The sequence below is a fragment of the Bos indicus genome, chromosome 4 (assembly GCF_029378745.1).
Source record: "Bos indicus isolate NIAB-ARS_2022 breed Sahiwal x Tharparkar chromosome 4, NIAB-ARS_B.indTharparkar_mat_pri_1.0, whole genome shotgun sequence".
Taxonomy (NCBI): Eukaryota; Metazoa; Chordata; class Mammalia; order Artiodactyla; family Bovidae; genus Bos; species Bos indicus.
The window spans coordinates 56,687,261-56,706,000 of record NC_091763.1 but is presented as its reverse complement, the minus strand read 5'-3'; the positions used below and the strand labels follow the sequence as shown (position 1 = coordinate 56,706,000).

General features: G+C 39.2%; 1 protein-coding gene across 3 annotated transcripts in view; it reads right to left on the bottom strand.

Annotated features, from left to right (window-relative positions):
• DOCK4 (dedicator of cytokinesis 4) overlaps positions 1–18,740 on the bottom strand; it is a 477,852-nt gene that overhangs the window by 235,575 nt on the left and 223,537 nt on the right. For all 3 annotated transcript variants that reach the window (XM_070787253.1, XM_070787255.1, XM_070787254.1), the window contains exon 8: positions 16,759–16,910. In XM_070787253.1, coding sequence (XP_070643354.1) covers positions 16,759–16,910 — 152 coding nt within the window. The remainder of the gene's footprint in view (positions 1–16,758; positions 16,911–18,740) is intronic.

Here is an 18,740-nt window from a genome sequence, read left to right as displayed (position 1 = left end):
AGGAGTATAGGATTAACAGATGTATACCACTATATATAAAAATAGATAAATAATAAAGATCTGCTACAAAGCACAGGGAACTATAATAATCTTTAATGGAAAAGAATCTGAGAAAAATATATGTATGTCTATAACGGAATCTATTTGCTGTACATCTGAAACTAATACAATGTTGTACATCAACTACAATCAAAAAAATTATCAACTATACTTCATCATTAAATACTATTTATTAACTAGATGATGCCTGCAATAGGACTTTCTAAAGGTCAAAGGCTTTTTCTTTTTAACCAGGGAGCTACAAGGCCTCTACAATGATGTGCAAATATTCATGTGTATGAGAATAAGCACATTATTTTCTGAAGAGCTCTTCAGTGTTCATAAGTTGGAAAATGCACTGGGAAGTTTAGGAAGCACTGCTCTAGACACCACAAGTATTTTTTGTAAAATGAAAATAGCATATTGATTACCATGCACAGAGAAACTCTAGCGTTTAAAAATAATTCTTGACTTCAAGCTTAATAGTCTTTCAAAGAACAACAGAATGTAAGTTTTGGGAAGGCAAGAATTTTAAAATTTTTTATTCATTGACGTGTCCCCAGTGTCCAGATCAGTGCCTGGCTCTGAGAAGGAGACCAGTAGTTGTTTGCTGAATGAATGAAGATCAGTGATTCAACAATAGCACGTAATCTCTGATGCTCAACAGAAATAAAAAGATGCAGTCTCTGTTTAGCTTTTTTGTCAAAGATCTCCAAATGGAAGTACTTAGGAGAAGATGCTACACAGATTTTCCTCAGTTTATAGGGTTATGTCCTGATAAACCCACTCAGCTTCAACAGAGTACTATAGCTCACATGGCTAGCCCAGGGAAAGATCAAAATCCCAAGTACAGTTTCCAGTGAATGTTCATTGCTTTAATGTTCATCACTGTAAAGTCAAAAAAACCCTATTGAAACACTGTAAGTTGAGGACAGTCTATAAACTATCTGCCAGCTTTTATTTACTTTTTTTTTTTAAGAACAGATTTTGCAAATGATGCTCCCATAGAGACATATCTAAGAGCAAAGCTCTGATTAACACAAGCGAGCATGAAAGAAAACTATCGACTTTTCTGATGCACTCAACCTTGTGTTCTCTCTCTTATCAAGAAGCACATCCTCACTGGAGTGGAAGGAAAACAGCAAAAATTAAGCAATAATGACATGATCTTTTCATACTTTGCCTCAACAATAGTGAGAGATTTGTAAATTACTTTCAATGGCAACCCACTCCAGTATCCTTGCCTGGAAAATCTCATGGACTGAGGACAGAGGAGCCTGGTGGGCTGCAGTCCATTGGGTCACAAAGAGTCGGGCACGACTGAGTGACTAACACATTAACTGCATTAATGCCCAGCCTGTGTAGGGCATTCTGCAAGGTTCCGGGAACAGAAAGATAACAAGAGGGTATCCTTACCCTCAAAAAAGGAACTAACTAGGGCCATATCATGAACAATTCTATTGTTGGTGTTGAATCACTTACGAAACAAATGTCAGTGAAAAGCAAAGAAGTCCTGGCAAGGTGGGTTGCTCTGTGTAAGCATGATGTAGTTGAAATTTAGGGAAACTAAATTAATCTGAATTCCCTCTAGGCAGCAGACACAGGGCAGAGGAGGAAAGACACAGCTGATCAGAATCCTGGTGAAAAGAATACCAATCTGGTCATCCTTTAAAACACAGGAATGTGGGTTAAATCTGATCAATTTCTAAAACATTGCACAAAGTACCATGAGTCAAATAGGCCGCACAGTGTCTGGAGCTAAAGGGGATGAGAAAGTCAGTCTAAACCCACTTAGTCTATGGGTTTTCAGTTTTCTACCCCTTAAAATTCCAGTCACTTTTTCTTATAATAACATAATAATTTACAATTTCAGAAATAACTGGAATTGTGTGGCTCTTAAAATGCTACAGAGAAAAACAGTGCATCACTTCTATGCTGGGTGTTCTTGCAGCATGAACACAGTTATTTGTTTCTTTTAATTTACATCCTCCTCCTGGTCCATTTCTGAAAGTCTCTCCTATTAACATCACTGCACCTCTAGAGCAATATTTTTTTGTATGCAACATAATGTAACCAAAGAATCTGATTAACTTCGAAGTGACAACAATCTCAATTTTTGTGCACCTGCTGGAAGAATCAAATGATGGAAAAGATGTGGGAGAGTGGAAAGCACTCATGCCTTTAAACAGGAGGCCCGAGGGAAGGTCACTGTGGGGTCAGTGATGTACAGACACCCACAGAGAAATCTGTGCCAGCTCGTCTAGACACAGCAGGAAGCACGCTGGGCCGTATGGAATGGTTGATGTTGCCACAATCCAAAGAGGACCTCTGAACGCCTTCTTCTATTTCTGTTCTCAGTCATGCTCCCTGCATGCATGGCCAGTCAGAAAATTTCCCCTCCATTACTGCTTTACTTTGGAGAGGTTACAATTTCCAGTTAATTTTGTAACACAAAACTATAAAAAGAGATCTACACCAACCCTCTTTCTACATTCCAAACAACAAATGCTCCTAATTTATGTAAAAACATAGATGCTGAATTTGTGTGATCACACTATAATAAGTTGTAAATGAGGTATGAAATGAGAAATTCTAGCACAGTGCTCGAAGAATTAAAAAATCACATGTGATCTCTTAACTGTGTTATGTACTATAATACAGACACAAAAATATTAGCATTTTTTCTAAGAGTGGACTAAATAACTCTTCTCTCCAACAGCTGTGAGGCCTTGAAAAAATTTCCCAGTACCTAAGTCTTTTCAAAAGAAGCCTGAGTTCTTTAATTTTCTCTCAAAAATGAAAGACTTTTAGATCATGTCAGCCTCTGAAGAGACCAACTGGAAGTTACAGTTGTAATTTCTTTAATTCTCTCCTCATTATGCTAGATTCCCATTCTGTTTTATCCAAATGTGATGTGTCAGGCTCCAGCTCTACCACCTGATAGCTCTTTCCTGAGCACACCTGGCAAAAAGTAGCTAACTTGGGAGCCAGGAGTCACCACCAATTTCAGACATCTCTCTTGCAGGGGCCTTCCTGAACTCGGCGAGTATTCATCAGTAACTCACTTCCTATCACATTTTTGCTCAAAGGCCACTGACCTTGTTTGTGCAATTCACTTTCAGCCCTGAACTCCCTTTCCTTCTCTTTTCTGCTCTCCAACAGCAGCTCATTTTGTTCCTCCACTTTTCTTATAAAAGGTCAAGGCCACAGACCCATGCCCTCTTTTCCATTTCAACATCTGAAACCCATTCCGCTGCCCTCCTTTCCTCCCACACTAGTAGAAGCAGCAACCTTCCTCTTTCTCAAAATAAACTTCTTCACGTGTGTCCTGCATCCCTTCCTTCTGCCATCTGCTCCAGAAGTCACCCGTGAGTCTCCAGCAGGGTCTCATGCTACTGGCGTCCCACTGCTACTTCTATGACTGTAAGACAAGTGAATGAATGAACAAGGACATGGCGAGAGGTAACCCGCTATTCATGTACCTGTAGAAAGTCCTCACCTTTGGGAGGACAAACCTCTATTATTATTATTTTTTAAATTTATTTTATTGAAATACAATTGATTTATGATGTGTTAATTTCTGCTGTATAAGTAAAGTGACTGCTGCTGCTGCTGCTAAGTCACCTCAGTCATGTCCGACTCTGTGTGACCCCATAGACAGCAGCCCACCAGGCTCCCCTGTCCCTGGGATTCTCCAGGCAAGAACACTGGAGTGGGTTGCCATTTCCTTCTCCAATGCATGAAAGTGAAAAGTGAAAGTGAAGTCACTCAGTTGTGTCCGACTCTTAGCGACCCCATGGACTGCAGCCTACCAGGCTCCCCCATCCATGGGATTTTCCAGGCAAGAGTACTGGAGTGGGGTGCCACTGCCTTCTCCAAGCAAGGTGACTAGGTTATACATATATATATGTATATATATACATACATTCATTTTCATATTCTTTTCCATTATGCTTTATCACAGTATACTGAATTTAGTTCCCTGTGCTATACAGGAGGACCTTGTTTTGGACTAACCTCTATTAATTCAGAGTTTCTGGGAACCTGGTCCTTATATAGACATAGGATTTTGCTTAAGCATATAAGGTATTTCCTCTCACAGAACATTCATCTTCTAAAAGTTGCCTATTTTCTTGTATATATGAGTCAGACTTTACACTTTAAAGACAATATTACTATATTTGTTACTATAATACTGAATGTCCTAGACCTTCAGAAAACATTCCTGTTAAGTTCTGCCAAATACAATATCAAAAATATTATTGTCAGTTCATAGGAACCCAGGAATATTATTCCAAGCAGAATGGAATCCAAACCATGTACAGGGCTAACGACTAGATCAGATTAATAAATCTATCATCTTTCAAAGAAACTGAAAAAAAGGACTGCCTTCAATGCTTTACTGTTTGTATGCATAAAAAATTGATAATTTTAAGGAGGTAATTCACTAATCATACACACTATATGCTAAAAGGTAGACCAAGCACCCACAGATCTTACATCACAGGAAATTTACACCATTCAATTCTGCCACACTGCTCCACCTATTTCTCTCTGTTCTTCTTTCTTTCTTCTCCTTTTTCTTTCTCCCTTTCTTCCTTCTCCCTTTTTTCTTTCTTTCTGTTTTTCTGTTGCTAAAGTATTTAAAAGCAAATCATATCCCTGGATGCCATTCCACATGTTTACTAGTCTCTCTAAATCTTATGCAACTATAATAACATATACCTTAAAAATTAATAATAATTCCTTAAAATATATGACTTCTTTAAGAATTCAAGACCAAACACCACATATCATTTCTGGTTATGTTAAAGTGCATTTCCTAGCTTTTTGTTTTGTTTTAAATCGTCATCATCATAGCTTATAATTACTAACCAATGACCCAGTGTCAAGCATTAGACTAAGAGAAGTATATGCATTATCTCATGTAATCCTAAAACAATTCCATGAGATAAGTACTATTCTTATTTTTTTATGATAAGTACTATTCTTATCCTCACTCAGCAGACAAATAACAGCCATAAGAGACGTGAACTCATTTGCTGAGGCTGATGGAGCTACTGAATGACAGTGGTGGGTCCTCTGACTACAGAGTCTGACCATTTATGTACTATAGAATGGTACCTATAAGACAAGATATACATCTTGAGTATGGAGAGAATTTCAGATATATTTCATGGACCAGAATTGGGTCATGTAAAAAAAAAAAATCTGCGAGCTAGGACATGGAAGCAACCTAGATGTTCATCGATAGATGAATGGATAGAGTTATGGGCTGTGTGTGTGTGTGTGTGTGTGTATGTATGTATATATATGTATAATGGAATATTACTCAGCCATTAAAAGGAAAGCATTTGAGTCAGTTCTAGTGAGGTGGATGAAACTAGAGCCTATTAAGCAGAATGAAATTAGTCAGAAAGAGAAAAACAAATATCATACATTAACACATATATATATATCAGAGAAGGCAATGGCACTCCACTCCAGTACTCTTGCCTGGCAAATCCCATGGATGGAGGACCCTAGTGGGCTGTAGACCATGGGGTCGCTAAGAGTCGGACACGACTGAGGGACTTCACTTTCACTTTCCCCTTTCATGCATTGGAGAAGGAAATGGCAACCCACTCCAGTGTTCTTGCCTGGAGAATCCCAGGGACGGGGGAGCCTGGTGGGCTGCCATCTATGGGGTTGCACAGAGTCAGACACGACTGACTCGACTTAGCAGCAGCAGCAGCAACACATATATATGGAATCTAGAAAGATGGTACTGATGAACCTATTTGCAGGGCAGCAATGCAGACGCAGACATAGAGAAGACCTGTGGACATAGCTGGGGAAGGAGAGGGGTGGGACTAATTGAGAGAGTAGCATGGAAACATATACATTACCATATGTAAAACAGACAGCAAGTGCGGAATTTGCTGTATGACTCAGGGATCTCAAACCAGTGCTCTGTGTCAACCTAGAGGGGTGGGGTGGGAGGTAGGAGGGAGGCTCAAGAAGATGGGGACATATCTACATCTAGGCTGTTGATATATGGCAGAAACCAATACCATAGTGTAAAGCAATTATCCTCCAATTAAAAAATAAAAGAAATCTGTGCCTCACCAATAATATTCACCAGTTTTTCTTAAATGACAGACTTGAGTATACCGAAAAAGAAGGTAGTTTAGGCAATATAAAATTTATACAGAAATGAAGCATTTAATGAAAATGGAGAGTTTAACTGTGTGATGGTAGAAAAAAACATAAAACTTCAGTCAGGTAAGTGAGTAAGGCACCAGCAAGAAAGTCAACTTTATTTGAACTTAATTACTATGAAAAGACTTTTTGTATTTAATCACCAGGATAAGGCTTTTTTAGAAGCACTACTCTGCTGCTATTTTTTCAAAAAAAAGCCCACGCCAGCAGTTTGCACACACAAGCAGACCTATAATAAGCTGAGAACCCATTGGCAGCACTTAGTAGTAGGAATGTTAGTCGCTCAGTTGTGCCCAACTCTCTGCAATCCCATGGACTGTAGCCTGCTAGGCTCCTCTGTCCATGGGATTCTGCAGGCAAGATTAATAGAGTGGATTGCCCTTCTCTAGGGGATCTTCCCAACCCAGGGATCAAACCTGGGTCTCCTACATTGAGGGTGGATTCTTCAACATCTGAGCCACCAGGGAAGCCCTGGTGGCACTTAGGTCATATTAAATATATTCTCTGATAAGAATGAAATACATTAACAGATTAGCCTTAAAACTTAGAATACAGTAGTAACCAAAGTAGCAAAACTTATATGGGTAATAGTCAACAAAAGGACTATGTCATTTTCACTGGCCCATGTAACTTACACTCTCCTGTAGATTAACTGACATATTAATATGTAAATAGGGCTTCCCTGGTGGCTCAGATGGGCAAAGTCAACTGAAAGCCTTCTGAAAGGATTCATCATTCAAGAGGCCATTAAGAACACTTGTGCTTCATGGGAAGATGTCCAAATAACATTAACAGGAGCTTGGAAGAAGTTGATCCATCCTTATGGGTGAGTTTGAGGAATTCAGAACCTCAGTGGAGACAGTAATTGTACATGTGGTAGCAATAGCAAGAGAACTGGAATTAGAAGTGGAGCCTGAAGATGTGACTAAATTGCCACAATCTCACATTTATTTATTTATTTATTTTTACAATCTCACATTTAAACCTTGAATGGATGAGAAGTTGATTCTTAAGGATGAGCAAAAGTGGTTTCTTGAGATGAAATCTACTTCTGGTGAAGATGCTGTGAAGTTGGTTGAAATGATAACAAAGGATCTAGAGTATGATATAAATGTAGCTGGTAAGGAGGAGTTTGAAAGGGTTGACTCCCATTTTGGAAAGAAGCTCTGCTGTGGGTAAAAGGCTATAAAACAGCATTGCATGCTATAGAGAGATCAATCATGTAAAAAAAAGTCAACGAATAGAGCAAATTTCACTGCTGTCTTAGCTGAAGAAACTGCCACAGCCACCTAAGCCTTCACTAACCACCATCCAGATCAATCAGTAGCCATCAATATCAAAGCAAGATAGTTCAGTTCAGTCGGTCAGTCGTGTCCAACTCTTTTGTGACCCCATGAATCGCAGCACGCCAGGCCTCCCTGTCCATCACCAACTCCCGGGGTTCACTCAGACTCACGTCCATCGAGTCAGTGATGACATCCAGTCATCTCATCCTCTGTTGTCCCCTTCTCCTCCTGCTCCCAATCCCTCCCAGCATCAGAGTCTTTTCCAATGAGTCAACTCTTCGCATGAGGTGGTCAAAGTACTGGAGCTTCAGCTTTAGCATCATTCCTTCCAAAGAAATCCCAGGGCTGATCTCTTTCAGAATGGACTGGTTGGATCTCCTTGCAGTCCAAGGGACTCGCAAGAGTCTTCTCCAACACCACAGTTCAAAAGCACCAATTCTTCAGCACTCAGCTTTCTTCACAGTCCAACTCTCACATCCATACATGACCACAGGAAAAACCATAGCCTTGATTAGATGGACCTTTGTTGGCAAAGTAATGTCTTTGCTTCTTAATATGCTAACTAGGTTCGTCATAACTTTCCTTCCAAGGAAAGTTTTTTAATTTCATGGCTGCAATCACCATCTGCAGTGATTTGGGAGCCCCCCAAAATAAAGTCTGACACTCTTTCCACTGTTTCCCCATCTATTTCCCACGAAGTGATGGGACCAGATGCCATGATCTTCGTTTTCTGAATGTTGAGCTTTAAGCCAACTTTTTCACTCTCCTCTTTCACTTTCATCAAGAGGCTTTTGAGTTCCTCTTCACTTTCTGCCATAAGGGTGGTGTCATCTGCATATCTGAGGTTATTGATATTTCTCCCGGCAATCTTGATTCCAGCTTGTGCTTCTTCCAGCCCAGCGTTTCTCATGATGTACTCTGCATAAAGTTAAATAAGCAGGGTGACAATATACAGCCTTGACATACTCCTATTCCTATTTGGAACCAGTGTGTTGTTCCATGTCCAGTTCTACCTGTTGCCTCCTGACCTGCATACAGATTTCTCAAGAGGCAGGTCAGGTGGTCTGCTATTCCCATCTCTTTCAGAATTTTCCACAGTTTATTGTGATCCACATAGTCAAAGGCTTTGGCACAGTCAATAAAGCAGAAATAGATGTTTTTCTGGAACTCTCTTGCTTTTTCCATGATCCAGCAGATGTTGGCAATTTGATCTCTGGTTCCTCTGCCTTTTCTAAAACCAGCTTGAACATCTGGAAGTTCATGGTTCATGTATTGCTGAAGCCTGGCTTGGAGAATTTTAAGCATTACTTTACTAGCGTGTGAGATGAGTGCAATTGTGCAGTACTTTGAGCATTCTTTGGCATTGTCTTTCTTTGGGATTGGAATGAAAACTGACCTTTTCCAGTCCTGTGGCCACTGCTGAGTTTTCCAAATTTGCTGGCATATTGAGTGCAGCACTTTCACGGCATCATCTTTCAGGATCTGAAATAGCTCAACTGGAATTCCATCACGTCCACTAGCTTTGTTCATAGTGATGCTTTCCAAGGCCCACTTGACTTCACATTTCAGGATGTCTCGCTCTAGGTGAGTGATCACACCATCGTGATTATCTTGGTCGTGAAGATCTTTTTTGTACAGTTCTTCTGTGTATTCTTGCCACCTCTTCTTAATATCTTCTGCTTCTGTTGGGTCCATAGCATTTCTGTCCTTTATCAATCCCATCTTTGCATGAAATGTTCCCTTGGTATCTCTAATTTTCTTGAAGAGATCTTTAGTCTTTCCCATTCTGTTGTTTTCCTCTATTTTTTTGCAATATAGTCCACCAGCAAAAAAGATGAGGGCTCAGATAACGGTCAGCATTTTTTAGCAATAAAGTATTTTTGGATTAAGATATGCACATTCTTTTTTTTCCAGACATAACACTTCTGTACACTTAAAAAAACTATAGTATAGTGTAAACATAACTTTAATATGCACTAGGAAGCCAAAAAATCCGGGTGACTTCCTTTATTGTGATACTGACTTTATTTTAGTTGTCTGTGGTATTTTAGTTGTCTGTGATATCAAACCACAGGTTTGATATCTTTACACAAATCCCCTCTCCCTGATATTCCCAGTCCTGTACCCCAGTTTATACACATCCACACTCTGCCCTTTCTCCCCTTCTCTGGTCCTTGACTGGTCTTCCCACCTGCAATTTCAAGCTTGTTTCCTGATACCTCTTAAGGGACCTTGATCCAGACCTCCTTTCTTCTCTGAGTATACCCTTTCCTATGTTACTGGATCCTTCCTGTCAATTCTTAGTAAGCTCAAGCTTCTTCTACTTCAGTTCCTTAAAAAAATAAAAACAAAAAAACTTCAACAGACACCTTGCTACATACCGGTGATTAAAAAATTGGAAACAAACAGAATACTACTAATATTGAAGTTCATGAGAATGGGTATAGAAAAGTGATTAGGGATATGATGCCTGATGAGACAGCATGTTAAAATACGGTCTCACTGTATATACCATCTGTGTGGCTTTTGGCAAGTTATTAATCTCTCTGATTAATAAGTTTCCTCATCTGTAATAATGAGAACATAGTTAGTTTTCTGCATCTGTAGGCAATACATCTGCAGATTCAACCAACTGTAGACAGAAAATATTCAGGAAAAAAAAAACTCCAGAAAGTTTTCCAAAAAAGCAACTATTTAAACAGGATTTATATTTTATTAGGTATTCTAAGTAGTCTAGAGATGATTAAGAGTATATGGGAGGATGTGCATAGGTTATATGTAAATACTATGCCATTATATAAAACGGACTTGAGTATCTGTGGATTTTGGTACCTGAGGGGTGTCCTGGAACCAATTCCCCACAGATACCAAGGAAAGACTATATTAATAGTGCCTGCCTCCTGGGGTTGTTACAAGGGATACGTAAGTTAATATTTCTTAAACAGCTTAGAACAGTGTCTGGCACATGGTAAGCAATATGTAAGTGTTAGTTAAATGAAATGAATAGAACTGAATAAAGTACAATTACAGATGCTATCTAGGGAATTGATTCCTGACTTTTCTAGCTATACCCTTACAGCCTTGAGAAATTACAAACTTTCAACCAGACAGATGTGCTCTAAAAATATTTTACTCATATAAAACTTAATTTAGTAAATATTTTTTAAACTAAAAAATTCTTTTATGGTGAGAAATTATGTCAAAGACTGGGAAAAACGCACTCAAGAAAAGTATGTTATTTCTCCTTATAACTGAGTCCAGAGTATAGCTGTACCCACCATGCAAATGATATAAAACAAATGAGGAGGAAAAACTGGAAAATAAGCGCGGGCTAGGTGTACGTTAGCAAGATGCTGTTAGAATAAGTCTGAATCTTTCCCGTACAGTAAGAGGAGTCTGCAACACGTATTAGAGGCTTAATGTTAGAGGCCATCTTCACGCAGAAACTGTTTGGAAATACGAATGGGCTTTCTAGATATCATCCAGCATCAATGACAAACTGTTCTAAGTTTCTGTCAGAGAACATACCCCTCCTGGTGCTGTGGAAATACCATGTGCTTCACTGATCCACATGGTGAACTAGAAGGGAGTAATTTTCACGTGCTGACTCCTTTTGCATTTGACATCTCCAAGTACCGACTCAAGGTTTTCATCACGGGCACAGGGCAAGAGTCAGTGCTATTTTGCTATTCTTCAAGTATCTTGAGAAGGACTCAATTTCTAAAACAATTTCTATAGTATAGAATATTTCTGAGGCTTTATATTAGTTTCAGTGTTATCATTACCAATAACTTGTAACAATTTATTATCAAGGCTACCAGTGTCTGGAGCTTTCACTCTGGCTAATGAAATCTTGCTCAGTGATGGAAATGTCCAGAAGCCCTTGATGAGGCTGATGGGGTGGTGTTCAGAGGGCAGACTTTGGGGCCACATGGCTGGCCTGCCACTCTGCTTCACCTCTTACCAGTTTGGTAAACTCAGGCAAGTTTCCTGACCTTTCTGTGCCTGACTTCCTCACCTATACAGTGAGTGCATACAATATATTTCAAGTATTTAAAACAAATTCTGGAAGACATGCTTAATAAAATGCTGGCTGTTTGATTCTTAGAGGAAAGAAGTTAAATGAATAAATTCTAGCCAGTTGTCTGCCTTATGAAAGCAATAAACATATTTCTTTGCTAATCAAACCTCTACGGGCTTTGTACATGTTGGACACAACTGAGCGACTTCACTTTCACTTTTCCCTTTCATGCATTGGAGAAGGAAATGGCAACCCACTCCAATGTTCTTGCCAGGAGAATCCCAGGGATGGGGGAGCCTGGTGGGCTGCCGTCTATGGGGTCGAACAGAGTCGGACACGATTGAAGTGACATAGCAGCAGCAGCAGCATTCCCTGAATTATACCATCTTTTGCCTACTAAATTTCATTGTTTGGATTGGACTTCAAATGCTGAAAAAGAAAGAAAAATCATGATCTCTTCAGCAAATAAATTACAAGGAATTTAAAAGAGAGAGAGGGAAAGGAAACTACATATGAAAGGTGACCCGTGAAACTTAACCATGCAATGGGTGGACTTTATGTGGGTCTCATGAATCACAAATTCCTTATTTAGAATCAGTAAAACAATAATCATCGGTCAATAGCAGAATAAAATACTGACCCAAAACAGATATTTGATGATGTTAAGGGAATATTTATTGGGGGCGCGGCAGGGAAAGACAGTGAAGCCTGGTGCGCTGCAGTCAGTGAGGTTGTGCTGCAGTCAGTGAGGTTGTGCTGCAGTCAGTGAGGTTGCGAAGGGTTGGACATGACTTAGTGACTGAACGACAAGAATTTTTTTAGAGTTTTTTTCTTTTTTTTTTTTCAGATAGGTGTACCCTGAAATATTTACATATGAAAATTTGACCTCAGGGATTTGCCTCTGTATAAGCTGGGAGCAAAGAGGAGGACTGGAAAGGTATGTGCTGAGTCGATCACTGTTGTCACTGGTGGTGGGTCTGTCTGTGAAGCTTTATGACACTATTCTACTTTTTACTACATCTGAAATTTTTGAACGTAAGAAGTTTAAAAAAAAAAGTATGAGTTGACCTTAAAATACTCACACATTCATTGCTTTCTCTAAACCTCATCTGTTATAGGTGATAGTGATGTTATTTACCTCATTGTTTCTAAGATTACATGCCAGAGCACACTGGAGGGTTTATCTTACGGCCTGCCACGTGGTAAACCTGCAAATGTAACTCAAGGAAGTGAGAAGCAGTTATAATCTCTGTATGTATGCAAATCAAGAAATGAAAAAAATATACTGTTATACTTAAAGGAGAAAAACTGCTAACGAGAAAAAAATAACCCACACATCTCACACTGTATTCGCTGTTGGGCGTAAGAAGAAATACAACAATGCCTCAAATACCTTATTTTGGCTTTACACTACCTTTTTCTGAGAAGATGCAACTATTTTGCAATGCTCAGCTCTGCCAGGAGCAATGAAGGAAACAAGACTTGTCACCAGTTTCAAGATGAAGAACAAGACAGCGGTTAAGTTAAAGGGTCAGGGCAGCAGCTTTCAACTGCAGAGACAAGAATCAAGCCTGTCCTCAGATCTGTGCATCCCAAGGTCTCTTCAAAAGGTAAGTATGAATCCAAGCTACTCATAGCAAGGTTTTGAACACTCCCTAAAAGAATAATCACCACCATGTGAAACCTCAGAAAGTTAAGAAAAGAAATCTGAGATCCTTCCAAACACCTAGTAATTATGTATTTTCATTCTTCCTCATTCTTTTGTCAATCAGCTTCATAGAGATGAAGAGTTTGACAGCTGAGAGCCCATGGCCAAATTCATCAAGTGGAAGCAGGAGAGAGAGATTCAGGCTTGATTTCTCCTAGGGACATTCTATATCCTGTGTGTCACAGAGGGAAATGGAGACTAGAGAGAGAGAGGAAGCAGGATGGGAGTGGTAGAGGGAGAAAGGGGTAAGATGGAGAGAGGGGAAGCCTGGAGGGTGGAGGAGGGAGTCAGGCACAGATATAGCCCAATCACATCACAGACCCAGCTGCTGGGTGGAACCTATGAACTACTGAAAGAGTATTTTGGAAATTCTGCATCCAGGTTTTTTTCTTGCTTTCACCAAGTAAACAGGAATAAAAGAGGAGGAACTCTATCAATCAAAGCCTGAAGGAACATTTCAGAAAATCTCAAAATGTTTATAACAAGACAAAACTGAAAGACAAGCTAATATTAATCTTCAGATCAGATCAGTCGCGTCCGACTCTTTGCAACCCCATGAATCACAGCACGCCAGGCCTCCCTGTCCATCACCAACTCCCGGGGTTCACTCAGACTCATGTCCATAGAGTCAGTGACGCCATCCAGCCATCTCATCCTCTGTTGTCCCCTTCTCCTCCTGCCCCCAATCCCTCCCAGCATCAGAGTCTTTTCCAATGAGTCAACTCTTCGCATGAGGTGGCCAAAGGACTGGAGTTTCAGCTTTAGCATCATTCCTTCCAAAGAAATCCCAGGGCTGATCTCCTTCAGAATGGACTCGTTGGATCTCCTTGCAGTCCAAGGGACTCACAAGAGTCTTCTCCAACACCACAGTTCAAAAGCACCAATTCTTCAGAGCTCAGCCTTCTACACAGTCCAACTCTCACATCCATACATGACCACAGGAAAAACCATAGCCTTGACTAGATGAACCTTTGTTGGCAAAGTAATGTCTCTGCTTTTGAATATGCTATCTAGGTTGGTCATAATTTTCCTTCCAAGGAGTAAGCGTCTTTTAATTTCATGGCTGCAATCACCATCTGCAGTGATTTGGGAGCCCCCCAAAATAAAGTCTGACACTGTTTCCACTGTTTCCCCATCTATTTCCCATTAAGTGATGGGACCAGATGCCATGATCTTCGTTTTCTGAATGTTGAGCTTTAAGCCAACTTTTTCACTCTCCACTTTCACCTTCATCAAGAGGCTTTTGAGTTCCTCTTCACTTTCTGCCATAAGGGTGGTGTCATCTGCATATCTGAGGTTATTGATATTTCTCCCGGCAATCTTGATTCTAGCTTGTGCTTCTTCCAGTCCAGAGTTTCTCATGATGTACTCTGCATATAAGTTAAATAAGCAGGGTGACAATATACAGCCTTGACGAACTCCTTTTCCTATTTGGAACCAGTCTGTTGTTCTATGTCCAGTTCTAACTGATGCTTCCTGATCTGCATGCAAATTTCTCAAGAGGTAGATCAGGTGGTCTGGTATTCCCATCTCTTTCAGAATTGTCCACAGGTTATTGTGATCCACACAGTCAAAGGCTTTGGCATAGTCAATAAAGCAGAAATAGATGTTTTTCTGGAATTCTCTTGCTTTTTCCATGATCCAGCAGATGTTGGCAATTTGGTTCCTCTGCCTTTTCTAAAACCAGCTTGAACATCAGGTAGTTCACGGTTCACATATTGCTGAAGCCTGGCTTGGAGAATTTTAAGCATTACTTTACTAGCGTGTGAGAGGAGTGCAATTGTGCGGTAGTTTGAGCATTTTTGGCATTGCCTTTCTTTGGGATTGGAATGAAAACTGACCTTTTCCAGTCCTGTGGCCACTGCTGAGTTTTCCAAATTTGCTGGCATAATGAGTGCAGCACTTTCACAGCATCATCTTTCAGGATTTGAAATAGCTCAACTGGAATTCTGTCACCTCCACTAGCTTTGTTCGTAGTGATGCTTTCTAAGGCCCACTTGACTTCACATGAAAATATTAATCTTAGGTCAATGCCATTTGAAAATTACTGGCAAAGGGGAATGTATATTCCTCAAAAACTTTAGCTCAACGGGAATGAGCAAAAGCATGACCTCCTTTCTCCATTTTACATTCCATACGGTTCATTAAATATTTTTAGAGACCATACATGACACAGACAATGTTACAAAGCCATTGGTTAAATTACACTACCTGGAAACCAAGCTTTCTAATACACTTCAATGTGTAAGCAGGTATTATCTCTAAGGAATCTTTCACACCTCTAAAGTCAGTGCTAACCTGTAACATGGATCCTTTTTTCAGGCCTTTATCTTCCCTTTTTAGTGTTGTTGATTTGGGAAGGGGAAAGGGTCTTTTAACTCACTGACTCATTTCCTGCAACAGTGTATAATGTAGATTTGAAACTGTATTCCCATCATTACTTCCACATCTCATAAATCTTGCACTTGCTGTATAAACCAACACCTTTAAACTCTATGGACACAGTTCACTGTTAGGAAGTAGAAAGTATACTTTCTAGCAGGCAATGAATAACATATAACCTAATTCAAAGATTTTATGGCTATAATTGCATTAAAAATAAACTTCACATAGATTTCCTTAAAAAAAGATTTTCTTTTTACCAGAAAAGAAATACTCCAGGATTAGTTTGTGTTTATAAAATAATATGCAGCTCATTGTTGCCTAAAACTGTCAACACTTATTTTATTAATATTTTTTAAAGTGGGGTACAGTTGGATCATTATGTGTGATTTGTGGTATAATTTTAATTCTAATTTCAAATTAAATTTTTTTCATGTAAAAGATGGTGTGGATTGTGCTCAACTTTAAGATTAAAAAGTTTTTACACATAAAGAAGTCTCAAAAAAGGTTAAGACTTCTGGATAACCACCAAAACATCCATTGTAAGTTTTTCTTAAATACTGAAAACTTGCCATAAGAGAACTACAACAGGTAAGACAGAGAAAGAAAAAAGTGTATGTGAAAACTGTTTATTATTTCCTACCTCTGAAACTCTAATGGAAAGGTTTCCAAGTATTTAGTTTTTCCTCAATATCATTTGATGTGAACAGGGTAAGAATAATTTAACTGTTTACTGAAAATTTGAAAAATACAATGTATTAACCTTGAGATGCAAATGAACTTCAGGGTTTAGAGATATTATGTCTTTTTTGCATTATCAACACAAAACAACTCAAACAAATAACAGACCTGCTATCAATGACATATTTTCATTTAATAATAATTATGGTTCTATGGCCTTTTTGAGTTTTTCAAAACAAACATTTTCATGCCTCATCTCATTTAATTTTCAGGGAAACCTCCAGAAGGTAGGAAGCTTAGAAATTCATAAAGTTCTAGAGATGAGAAAATAGACTGATAGAGTAAAAGTGTACAAGGTCACACATCCCAGAGTTTGCCAGTTGCAGACACCCACCACTCCACCATTAAGAAATTCAAGTCATACCTCCACATGCATTTACCTGATCGGCCGATTCTCTTTACTGTCAAACAGTGAAAAGATGACCTCAAGCTCCTCTCCCAGGTTGGAACACATGAGACTCTTCATCTGCACAAAGAGGTGGTGACTGCTGGCCTGCACCGGGGTATCTTTCTTCCGATGTCGATGCTCCATCTGTATGACACCCACCCAAAAACAAGATCAGTGTAGACCAAGGGAAACAACAGAACCCAACAAACTAGTTAGCTATGGTGTGATCATAACGTCCTGTGCTATTTTTTTGGCTATGGATTTGGTATCCAGTTGGATGTTAAATTCCAAATTTTCTTTCAACTTCTACTGAAGTCTGCAGACCATCAAGAATCCTGCTTTAAGAAGATTTGTTTCTTAATTATTAACATTAAAATGATACCAACTCACAGACAGTGTGAAATGCAAAGGATTCTACTGGTCCCTTGTCAACTCCCAGAGTGAGAACAAATTATTGGTCATCTTTTAAAACATCAGACTAAATTAAAAATCTAACTGATCATTTCACTGATAGGAGTTAATGTAGCTATGATTTCACTTTTCTCATAATTAAAAGTTCTTTTAAATTATACCAAAGTTTTGGTAGTTTTCCAAGACAGGCAGTGGCAAATGATATTCAACCATTAGAACATGAAAATGCTTCTAACCTGATGTGGAGATACAGGGAGGCAGACCTACAAAACTCAGTGAGTGTCTAAAGGCAGGAATAGTCTCTGTGTCCATCTCTAGTTTCTCTTTTAATACAGCTAGCCTGGGCTACACGTGAGAGGTGGGACCAGAAGTAAGAGTTCCCACATGCTAAGGAAGGAAAGGAACCACCCAGGGTTCCAGGGGTGAGAACATGGAAATGATCATTTATTAGCATGTTTGTTATGTGTCTATAACATGCCCAGCACTGGGAATGTGATGATGGGTAAACACAGAAATAGCCTATGCCCTTGTGGAGCTTTTCTACTAGGGGCAACAGCTATCAACAAAACTGTCCCACACGCAGATAGAAAACTGCAACTATGATGAATGGAGGATCTGACTTGTGTCCGAGCAGTCAGAGAAGGCATCTTGGGAAAGCAACACTTTAAGAGCTAAAGGGTGAGAAGGAATTATGAACCATCTAGATAGTGCTTCTCAAATTACCTGCAGTCAAGGACCAGGCTGTTTTCCCCTCTAATCTACTGCAGGTTGATATTTTCATAAAATACAATCAAAATGCCATGGCAATGTCAAAACGTCATAAAGGCTTCTGTACATTTCCTCACCATTTTTCTACTTGGATCAGTTACAAACAGTTCATGATTCAGCCAGCTCTTGGACCACACTGAGCAGAACTGGCCCAGGGTGAGAGCACAGGAAAAACATATAGAAAGGTGGTGTACTAACAGAACAGGTTCTAAGACCTGGAAGATTACTGCTTTCATAACGGACTACTAAAGAGGGCACTTCTTGTGGATCACTTGACAATTGAAAGAAAGGAAGGAAGAGAAAAAGAAAGACGGAAAGAAAAAGCTTGGTGCTTAACTTCAAAGGAGTCATATCTTTGCTTGAAGTTAAGGTACAAAACTCTATGTCTACCTCAGCCACCTTTTAATGTTTCTAAGTATAGTTCAAACACTAATGATTAACTAACCAAGATTTGAATGCAAAAAATGCTATTTACATTTACAGTTATAAATGCAACAACATAAAATCACCAGAATTTTTTTTCATGCTTTTATCATTTAATCTGAACCACTTGAAAAGTAAGTAGCTTAAAAAATGCAATTAATATATCTATAATTGTTGTATACTCAACAGGTACACTGAACACGCCTCTGTAAAAGTGAGGAGTAAGTGCATTTTCTTTTAAAGTGGAAGTCAACATTGTGGTATGTGTTGGCCATAATTACCAGAAAAAGCTTCCTGTAGAGAAAAAGAGCACAATTCTTTTTTCTATGATGGTTGCTCTATTTTTCACTTTAAATATTCTTTATAACAGGG